General features: G+C 41.0%; 1 protein-coding gene and 1 long non-coding RNA gene across 2 annotated transcripts in view; both read left to right on the forward strand.

Annotated features, from left to right (window-relative positions):
- Nucleotides 1–6347, forward strand: part of GRSF1 (G-rich RNA sequence binding factor 1) — a 24029-nt gene extending 17682 nt beyond the window's left edge. Inside the window, exons 8-10 of the mRNA XM_011998147.1 lie at nucleotides 506–641; nucleotides 1557–1631; nucleotides 5021–6347. Coding sequence (XP_011853537.1) covers nucleotides 506–641; nucleotides 1557–1606 — 186 coding nt within the window. The 3' untranslated portion in view covers nucleotides 1607–1631; nucleotides 5021–6347. The remainder of the gene's footprint in view (nucleotides 1–505; nucleotides 642–1556; nucleotides 1632–5020) is intronic.
- Nucleotides 6348–7709: 1362 nt separating this feature from the next.
- On the forward strand, nucleotides 7710–10202 carry LOC105552467. The gene is made up of 2 exons (XR_001008015.1): nucleotides 7710–9627; nucleotides 9763–10202. It is a non-coding gene; the product is annotated as an uncharacterized LOC105552467 (long non-coding RNA).
- The last annotated feature ends 781 nt before the right edge of the window (nucleotides 10203–10983 follow it).

Raw genomic sequence — 10983 nt, forward strand, 5'->3', positions numbered from 1 at the left:
TTTTGTGACAGAGTCTTGCCGTGTTGCCCAGGCTGGAGTGCAGTGGCTTGAACTTGGCTCACTGCAACTTCTGCCTCCCGGGTTCGAGCATTTGTCCCGCCTCAGTTTCCCGAGTAGCTGGGATTACAGGCACGTGCCACCATGCCTGGTTAATTTGTGTATTTTCAGTAGAGATGGGGTTTCACCGTGTTGGCCACGCTGGTCTTGATCTCCTGACCTCAAATGATCCACTCGTCTTGGCCTCCCAAAGTGTTGAGGTTACAGGTCCGAGGCACTGTGCTCGCTGAGAGCAGGTACTTTAAATGTCACTTTGAGTTCTGAGAAAAAGTAGAAAAGCCAGAAGACATACTAGATGTATAAATATGTTACTACTTAAAAAAGGAATTTCCTAAAAACAAATGTATCAAGTGTATGAATCAAAGTCTGAAAGAAAGATGAACCACCAGACTTCTAGGCGGGTTTACTTACGTCCATCATGTTCCTCTTGACTGCCTTTGTCGTTTAGTTTTTCGCTCCACTCAAGCCTGTTAGAATCACCATGGAATACAGCTCCAGCGGGAAGGCCACTGGAGAAGCTGATGTGCACTTTGAGACCCATGAGGATGCTGTTGCAGCAATGCTCAAGGATCGGTCCCACGTTCGTAAGTCCTGCCTTTGGCTTTCGTTGTCATTTTTGATGCTTGTCTTTGCTTATAAGTATCTCTTTCTGTTTTGGGATTGTAGAATTTTTCCTTGGAAAATTTGTATTCTTTTAGTACTAGTAAATTAAACGTAACAGATAAAAACACTATAATTTAAAAAACATTTATTTGTCTGCTAATTATCCTGCAAATTTCTTTCTTTCTTTTTTTTTTTGTCAACCACGCCGGAATGCAGTGGTGCCATCTCGGCTCACCGCAGTCTCCGCCTCCTGAGTTCAAGCAATTCTCCTGCCTCAGCCATCTGAGTAGCTGGGATTACAGGTGCCCAGCACTGTGCCTGACTCATTTTTGTATTTTTAGTAGAGACAGGTTTCGCCATGTTGGCCAGGCTGGTCTCGAACCCCTGGGTTCAAATGATCCCCGTGCCTCAACCTCCCAAAGTGCTGGGATTACAGACATGAGCCACCGCACCCAGCCTGTTTGTCCGTTCTACATTTTGTTTGTTTGTTGTTGTTTGAGACGGCGTGTTGTCTGTCACCCAGTCTGTAGTGCAGTGGTGTGATCTGGGCTCACTGCAACCTCCGCCTCCTGGGTTCAAATGATTCTCCTGCCACAGCCTCCTGAGTAGCTGGGACTATAGGCACCTGCCACCAAACTGGCTAATTTTTGTATTTTTAGTAGAGATGGGGTTTCACTATATTGGCCAGGCTGACTCGAACTCCTTAGGTGTTCCTCCCTCCTTGGCCTCCCAAAGTGCTGGGATTACAGGCGTGAGCCACCGCGCCCGGCCTAAATTTTGTTTTTAATTAGGGAAAGGAAAGGCGTTTGAATTGTTGTCTGAACTGTGAGAAAAATGGCTGTAAAATTGATCTCCCTTTTCAACTTTTTAAAACTAATCTTTCTCATTATCCTCAGATCATAGGTATATTGAACTGTTCCTGAATTCATGTCCAAAAGGAAAATAAGACTTCAGGGGCTCCAGATAATAAGGTAAATTTAAGAGGTAAAACTGTGGGCTGGGCGCGGTGGCTCAACACCTGTAATCGCAGCACTTTGGGAGGCCAAGGTGGGTGGATCACCTGAGGTCAGGAGTTAGAGCCAGCCTGGCTGACATGGTGAAACCCTGTCTACTAAAAATACAAAAATTAACCGGGCATGAAGGCCGGTGCCTATAATCCCAGCTACTCAGGAGGCTGAAGTGGGAGAATGACTTGAACCTAGGAGGCAGAGGTTGCAGTGAGCTGAGATTGTGCCACTGCACTCCAGCCTGGGCAATAGAATGAGACTCAAAGAAAAAAAAAAGAGATACAACCGTGGAAATTATTTTGTATTGATAAACTAATAATCATCCACTCACTAATTTATAATATGGTGGAAACCATTCTCTTTTTATTTTTCAAATTTTTTTAGGGACCAGGTCTCTCTCTGTTGCCCAGGCTAGCAGTGGTACGATCATAGCTCACTGCAGCTTCAATCTTCTGGGCTCAGGTGATTCTCTCACTTCAGCCTCTTGAGTAGTGGCGACTACAGGTGTGTACCACCTTGCCTAGCTAATTTTTTAATTTTTTGTAGAGGTGGGGTCTCACTATGTTGCCCAGGATGGCCTTGAACTTCTGGCCTTAAGTGATCCTGCTGCCTTTGCCTCCCGAAGTGTTGGAATTACAAGAGTGACCAGCCAACCTGGCACCATTCCTTTTTAATAAAGATCAAACTAGTGATGATTGAAGTGTCAATATAAGGAATGAAAATTCTCACTCTGGCTTCTCAGATGTGGGGGCAAAAAAAAAAAAATTCTCCTGGGAAATATAATTAATTATGATTTTTTTCTTGCTTTTTTTTTTTTTAATTTTATTTATTGATTTTTTTGTGAGATGGAGTTTCACTCTCATTGCCCAGGCCGGAGTGCAGTGACACGATCTCCGCTCACCGCGACCTCTACCTCCGGAGTTCAAGAGATTCTCCTGCCTCAGCCTCCCGAGTAGTTGGGATTACAGGGATGCGCCACCACGCCCAGCTAATCTTTGTATTTTTAGTGGAGATGGGGTTTCTCCGTGTTGGTTATGGCTGGTCTTGAACTCCTGACCTCAGGTGATCCACCTGCCTTGGCCTCCCAAAGTGCTGGGATTACAGGCATGAGCCACTTCGGCCTGTTTTTTAATTCTTTTTGAGACAGAGTCTTGCTTTGTTGAGCAGGCTGGATTGCAGTGGCACAATCTCGGCTCACTGTAAACTCCGCCTCCTAGGTTCAAGTGATTCACCTGCCTTGGCTTCCCAAAGTGCTGGGATTGCAGGGGTGAGCCACTGTGCCCAGCCATAATTCCTTATGATTTGTATAATAGCTTTGAGCATTGTCTCCATGTAGAATTTTTATGCATAATTTCCAACATCCATCATGCTATGTGCCAAAAAATAGCTGCCTTTAGTAGCTATAAATTGTAGTAGACTGGATATATGACTTGCATTAGCTTTTTATTTTCCCACTTAAATTTAAACACCTTTTCCATTTTCTCAGGTTTTTTTTTTATTTTTATTTTTTTTGATATGAAGTCTCACTCTTTTTGCCCAGGGTGGAGTGCAGTGGCGCAATCTCAGCTCACTGCAACCCCCACCTCCCGGGTTCAAGTGATTCTACTGCCTCATCCTCCCAAGTAGCTAGGATTACAGGCAGTCTCCACCACATCCAGCTAATATTCGTATTTTTAGTAGGGATGAGGTTTCACCAGTCTGGTCTCGAACTCCTGACATCAAGTGATCCGATAACCTCAGCCTCCCAAAGTGCTGGGATTACAGGCGTGAGTCACCACGCCCGGGCATTTTCTGGTTTAAGGTATTTTTAAAAGGATATATGTGAAACCAGAGTGTATCATCCCTAAACACAGTTAATGTGTCACTGTTTCCTTTTCCTAAAATGGCATTTTTTTTTTGTGCCGTAGGAGGTACGTAATTTTATAGTGTTAACTTACCCATGAGATTTGCTTAATACATCTTGATGTTCCTTCCCTCAATTAAATATATGGTGTCTTTTTTTTTCCCATAAAGTATTTTAAGTATTACTGATGTATTGCAGTCACTTTTCTACATGTAATGACTCACTCTTTTGAGACACTTACCTGTAATGATTTCTTGAAAACACATGGGGCCGGGTGTGGTGGCTTACTCCTGTAATCCCATTACTTCAGGAGGCCAAGACAGGCAGAACACCTGAGGTCAGGAGTTCGAGACCAGCCTGGCCAAAATGGCGAAACACTGTCTCTACTAAAAATACAAAAATTAGCTGGATGTGGTGGTGCACACCTGTAGTTCCAGCTACTGGGAAGGCTGAGGCAGGAGAATCACTTGCATTTGGGAGGCGGAGGTTGCAGTGACTGAGATTGTGCCACTGCATTCCAGCCAGCCTGAATGATAGAATGAAACTCTGTCTCAAAAAAAAAGGAACAAAAAAAACACGGGCATTCATTCTATTACTATATCCTATTCTATTAGGTTTTTTTTGTTTTTTTTTTGTTTTTGAGATGGAGTCTTACTGTTCGCCCAGGCTGTGATCTCTGCTCACTGTGACTTCTGCCTCCCGGGTTCAGGTGATTCTCCTGCCTCAGCCTACCGAGTAGCTGGAACTATAGGCGTGTACCACCATGCCCGGCTAAGTTTTTGTATTTTATTTTATTTTATTTATTTATTTTTGAGATGGAGTTTCTCTCTTGTTGCCCAGACTGGAGTGCAATGGCAGGATCTTGGCTCACTGCAACCTCTGCCTCCTGGGTTCAAGTGATTCTCTTGTCTCAGCCTCTGGAGTAGCTGGGATTACAGGCATGCGCCACCACACCTGGCTAATTTTTTATTTTTAGTAGAGACAGGGTTTCTTCATGTTGTCCAGGTTGGTCTCGAACTCCTGACCTCAGCTGATCTGCCCGCCTTAACCTCCCAGAGTTCTGGGATTACAGGTTTGAGCCACCGTGCCCCGCCAATTTTTTGTATTTTAGTAGAGATAGGGTTTCATTGTGTTGGCCTGGATGGTCTCGATCTCCAGACCTCGTGATGTTTCCGCCTCAGCCTCACAAAGTGCTGGGATTACAGGCATGAGCCACTGCGCCCGGCCTCTTCTATTGCTATTTTTGGATATGAAGTCCCACAATTCTGTGATGTTAAATACTTATAATAGCTAAAATCTATTTAAAATATATTCTGAAACTGTGTTTTTTACACCAGCCTGTAAACACTAATGCCTAACTAGTTTTCCTCACTTTAACTTGGTTTATCAGATAACTTGCACTAAATTAGAAAGGAGAAAAATTTGAATTTGCAGTTTTAAATGGTATGGGAATGTGTGCTGTCCTTTTTCATCTTGACTAAATGTGCAACATTTTTTGTTTTATTTTTAGGGTGAAGCAAGAAGCATTTCATTTGCACATCTTTCTTGGACGTGGGATATACAGTTCCGGTTTATTAGCAGCAACTGCTAGGGAAATGATTTTGGTGTTTTGGGTTAATTGCTTCTAAGAAAAGTTTCATAGTGGACTGCTTAGAAGAAGAAATGAAAGATCCAGTTTGGGATTATGAAATAAACCACAAATTAAAATTTTTGTTTAAACTGTCCAGAATCTGATTTAAAAATATGGTCTTTGTTTTATATGATTAAATGGTTTGTTTTCATAGATGATATGTTACCCATTGTAAAGACTACATATTCAGCAGTGTTCTTTAAACGCTTTCATTTAAAAAGTAACTTTTTTTTTTTTTTTTTTTGCCTGTGAATTGAGTGCTCTGATGTAAAACTTCTCATGGGATAAAACAGTGATTTATTGTAACCAAACATTCACCAAAGCAAAGAAGGGTTTCAGACCTTTGAACTGGTATGGTTTGGCAGAATGGTTTTAAATTTTGCTGTATTTGATTACTTAGAGATAGGAATTTTAAAAAATCAAAAGAAAAAATAAATACCACAACTTAGTGAGTGTAAATGACAATTTGGTGGTTTTATGTCTTTAGAAATGTTTTGCCTTTCTAAGCCTTGTGCTAAAGGCATTTAACGTTGGTGCCTATCCACTTAGGGGGCATTCTAGTCTTCAAAGTTGTCTGAACTGTCCCGCCCTGGCGTTTTTTGGTTTGGGGTAAACCTAAGGGTGTTTGTTAGTCTCAAAACTGTGAAGTGACATGTCAGAACAGTCCAGACTGGTAAGAAAATTAATGGCTTCACTTGAATTTAAACCAGCTTTAGATAGGAAAAAAACCAGTCTCCTCATTTGCTTTTTTAATGGAGTAGTACATCCCATATTTTAGAACAAGTAGGGGTGCCTTGCTTAAATAATAGCATTTAATGTATAATTGTGTGAAGGGTTTATGGATAAAGCTGTACTTTTGTCACAATGTGGCGGTACATTCTGCTTTAATATTAAAACAGCTTGTAATTTAAATATTGGACAAAATGGCTGGCTTCAAAATATAGTCGTTAATAAACTATGTGCACCTGTGTAGGAGAATCAAAATCCTGTACAGTTTCTTTGCCTTGTTCCTGTTCTCAGGGTGACGACTGCCACCAGGAGATGCAATTCTAGTTCTTAAAATTAAATTTGCCCAGATTTCTGACAGGTGATATCTGGAAGAGAGATTATGTCTTCTCTTAATACAGAACCGTCTTTGATTACCAGCTAAGATGCAAAATCACTGTACTGTAAGTAGTCAATAAATGAAGACTTGTTTCAGGCTGAAGATTACCTAAGAGTATTATTGGAGTGTGTGAGTCAACTATGAATATATTATTACCTCAAGTCCTGGTATATTAATATAAGTAGTAAGGGTTAATTTTCATGTGTGTTCTTTTAAATCCTGTGAACGTGACTTAACCAGCTTAACATTGTCAGTAGTACTACTTAGATGGAAATGCGTTTTCATATATGGTTGAATATGCCAAGCCTTGAGAACTGGCGTCCGTAGTTGTACGAACTGTTAGAACGTGATCTTTGTTTCTCTTTCACATTTGGTATCTAATTTGCTGTGGAAAAGATCTGTGGGGTCTACTGTGATTGGGGTAGTGAGGAATTCATTTGCAATTGGTTTAAGCTAATGAGTTTTATTTGCACATCTGTGGGAAAAGAATGCAAGCAAAGCACTAAAATGCTATATGATGGGTAAGGTTGAACGGGTGTATCTTCTTGCCACACTACAGGCTGAGTTTTCTGTACAAGAGGTGGCTATTATTGGGAAGTCATCTTATGTATTTGAATGCTCCGTTTTGTGTTTGTTCATAGTGTAGGCTAGTACGTAAGTGATTGCTGAGGTGAATGTAGTTATGGGAAAGGAAGAGAAGCACATAATAGAGTAAAAGTAATCTTACTTCCGTGCAAGTGGAAGACAGTACTGTCTCCCCACATTTGAGAAGACTGTGTTTTGCATCACTGTTTGCTTTTGAAGGAAGCATTGATGGTGAATTTCCCTCTTCTGTTTGGATTCCTTGTGTCTATAGCTTCCTTTGTGGTAAAGCTATCAGGAAGAATAGTGGGAGTGGGGTATATGATCAGGGTGCTCATATCCTGCTTTAGCCTAGCTGCTGCTTAAGGAGCTGCAAGGGAGAACTCTCAGAAGCAGTATGTAAATACAAAGGAGCTCATTGCTGAATATTGTGGTCTTATCTAAATATTGACACCAGACTGTGAAGCAGAAATAGAGTGTGTGTCCCTTTATGCGTGGGTAACTGAAGCTTCTGTCACGTGGGAAGGGGGACCGAATCTTCCCTGGGAGGAAGGCTCCAAATTCTCACTACTTCTGTGTTATGTGAAGGGGGAAGCATAAGGAACCCACTTGGAAGGCAACATCGTGTGCCATGAATCTGCTTATTAATCAACATGCCTTGTTAATGTCCTCTGCCCTAAACAGCCCTTATTCAGTTCTCATTTGGAAATTTATTTTTTGGTGTTACATCTTGTTTGTTTTAGAATTTAAAACACTCCATGGTGGGTCACTTGAGGTCAGGAATTCAAGATAGCCTGGCCAACTTGGTGAAACTGCCTCTACTGAAAATACAAAAATTAGCCACGTGTGGCACACGCCTGTAATCCCAGTTACTTGGGAGGCAGAGGTTGTAGCCAGCCAAGATCGTGCCATTGCACTCCATCCTGGATCCTGGGCAACAGAACGAGACTCTGTCTCAAAAACAAAACCAAAAAAACCAAAACACAAAAAAACTCCATTGTTCTGAGACTTTCCCTAAATTATGTGAAGGCACTCACATTGAATTGGTAGGACATGTGTATGGAGGAGAATAGTGTATATATATATCAGCAGTAGAGTTCCAGTCCAAGTTGCTCTAACGCGTTAGAAATACATTACCCTCCCATCCCCCAAGTCCAGCAAATTAGAAGAGAATCTCTGAAGTTTGTAGGAAGGGAATAAATCTACTATAAACATTTGTGTGCAGGGTTTTGTGTAGACTTGTTTTCAACTCCTTTGGATAAATACCAAGGAACCAGGTTGCTGGATTGTAAGTTAAGAGTATGTTTCGTTTTGGAAGAAACTGCCAAACTCTCTTCCAACATGACCATTTTGAATTCCCATTGACAATGAAGGAGAGTTCTGTAGCTCCTCATCCTCACTAGTATTTGGTGATGTCACTCTTTCGCATTTTAGCTAATAGGTGAATAGTGGTCTCATTGTTTTAATTCCCAATCCCATAGTGATGTGGAACATCTTTTCATATACTTAACCTGCCATCCGTATATATCATCTTTGGTGAGGTGTCTGGGTTTTTTGCCCAGTTTTTTAGTTGGAGTGGTTTTCTTATTTTTAGAAAGGAAGTATAGGAAGGAAGGTTTAATCTGTCTTAAGCCTGATGATATGAAAACCAAGAATAGGCTAGGTGTGGTGGCTCACACCTGTAATTCCGGCACTTTGTGAGGCTGAAGTGGGAGGACTGCTTGAGCCTGGGAGGTCAAGGCTGCAGTGAGCCGTGACTGCGTTGCTGCACTCCCGCCTGAGTGACAGAGTGAGACCCTGTCTCAGAAAAATAGGCTCATTTTAAAGTTGTTTATATTTTATTTTTTGAAGGCAATAAACTTGAAGAGATACAAAGGGTATGTAGTGAAGATTCTCCTTCCCGTCCTGTAATTCAGCTGTTTAGTTTCTATTCTCGCACAGCCCTGTCATCAGTTTCTAGTGTAAGCTTCCTGTGACTTTTACTTTATTTATAAGCAAGTGTTAATGGATGTTTTCATTTCTTTTTAAAATGTAAATTATACTATATGTGCTATTTTATATTTTGGCTTTTTTCCCACCTAAATACCCTAAAGATGATTTTCTGTCGGTATATAAAATCCTGGTGATGCCAATGCCCATCCCTTAGATTCTACAAGTAGCATTTGCCATGCTTTATCACATAGCCTGCCTCCTGCAGTCTCATCTTTTCTTCTATATGCGTGTCCAAGTAAGTTGTAGACATTTTTCACTTTTAATCCTTTCAGCATACATGTCATGGGAGTTTGTTTTTGTTTTTGTTTTTTGTGTTTGAGACAGAGTCTCTCTGTCACCCAGGCTGGAGTACAGTGACATGATCTCAGCTTATTACAATCTCCACCTCCCAGTTTCAAGCAATTCTCGTGCCGCAGATTCCCGAGTAGCTGGGGTTACAGACGTGCACCACCACGCCCGGCTAATTTTTGTATTTTCAGTAGAGATGGGGTTTCACCATGTTGGCCAGGCTCGTCTGGAACTCCTGGCCTCCAGTGATTTGCCTGCCTCAGCCTCCCAGAGTGCTGGGATCACAGGCATCAGCCACCACACCAGCCGTCATTGGAGTTTTTTTGAGGGAGATTTGCAGTAAGATGAATAAATGCTAAGTGTATCATTTGATGAGTTTTTTTTTTTTTTTTTTTTTTGGGATGGAGCCTTATATCGTCCAGGCTAGAGTACAGTGGCCTAGTCTTGGCTCACTGCAACCTCTGCCTCCTGGGTTCAAAGGATTCTTCCGCCTCAGCCTCCTGAGTAGCTGGGATTACAGGTGCCTGTCACCATGCCTAGCTAATTTTTGTGTTTTTATTAGAGATGGGGTTTTGCCATGTTGGCCAGGCTGATATCAAACTCCTGACATTGAGTGATCTACCCATGTAGGCCTCCCAGAGTGCTGGGATTACAGGTGTGAGCCACCATACCCAGACTCATTTGATGAGTTTTGATGTAAAAGCATGTAACTCAAACCCCTAAGTTTGGAACATTTGTATTACATCTGAATTTTTTTTTCACCTAGTCAATTCCTGCACCTCTCCTGCCCTTTCTTCCCTCGCCTGGCAGTCAGCTACTGTTAAGATTTTGTTCACTGTAGATTAATTTTGCCTATTCTAGAACTTCATATAATGGACTCACTTATGCAGTATGTATTCTGTAAGTTCCTTTTACTCAGCATGTTTGTATATTCATCAGTGTGTTTAAGCTTTGTTCCTTTTTATGGCTGAGCAGTATTCTATGTATGAATATGCCACATTTTAATGTTTCACCTGTTAGGTGAACAACTGGTGAACAATGAGCTGTTTCTAGTTTGGGACTATCATGAATAAAGTTGGTATGAACATGTACAACGTTTTTGTGAACCTACATTTTAATTTAATTTAATTTGGATAAGTACTTAGGAGTGGGAATATCCTAAGTTGATGTATTTTAAATTTTACTAGAAGATGACAAACTTTTTCCTAAATGATCATCCTGTTTTACATTCCCAGAGTTCTAGTAGGTCCACATCCTTATCATTTGCTGTTGTCAGTCTATAATTTTAGCCATTGTGTGTGTAGTGGTATCTTCTGGTTTTAATTTGCTCTCCCTGACAATGAATAGTACTTTTTCATAAGCTTACTAGCCATTTGGATATCTTTAGTAAAGTTGAAGTGTCTGTTTCTTCTCTTATTCAGGATGATTTGCCATTCATTTATTTGTTTTTGTTTCTTATTTGCTGAAGAAATAAGATTAACCTGTAGGTTTCCATAATCTGAATTTGGCTGATTGCCTCTGTGTGATGTTTATCAACCGCTTTTCTATTGGCTTTGGTCTTAACTAATCTGCAGGAGTACTTTGTTCCTATAGTGAGCTTTAAATACCTTTTCCCCCCCAGTTTGTCCTTTGTTTGCTCATCATGGCAGAAGCTATTTTTACATGACTGAATTCTTAAATCTCCCCTTTTATAGTTTCAAGGTTTTATGTCAATGTTAGGAACATCTCAGTGAAATGGTTCTGAAAGCACTTGGGGATAAAGCATGAAGGTGTATAACCAAGGTAGACTCTAGAATATGAATGGACTCATTGAAGGTCACAAGGATCACCAAGGTAGTTTAAGAATCTTAATTTGAAGCCCACAGGCAAAACTTAA

The sequence above is a fragment of the Mandrillus leucophaeus genome, unplaced genomic scaffold (assembly GCF_000951045.1).
Source record: "Mandrillus leucophaeus isolate KB7577 unplaced genomic scaffold, Mleu.le_1.0 Scaffold559, whole genome shotgun sequence".
In the NCBI taxonomy this organism is placed as follows: Eukaryota; Metazoa; Chordata; class Mammalia; order Primates; family Cercopithecidae; genus Mandrillus; species Mandrillus leucophaeus.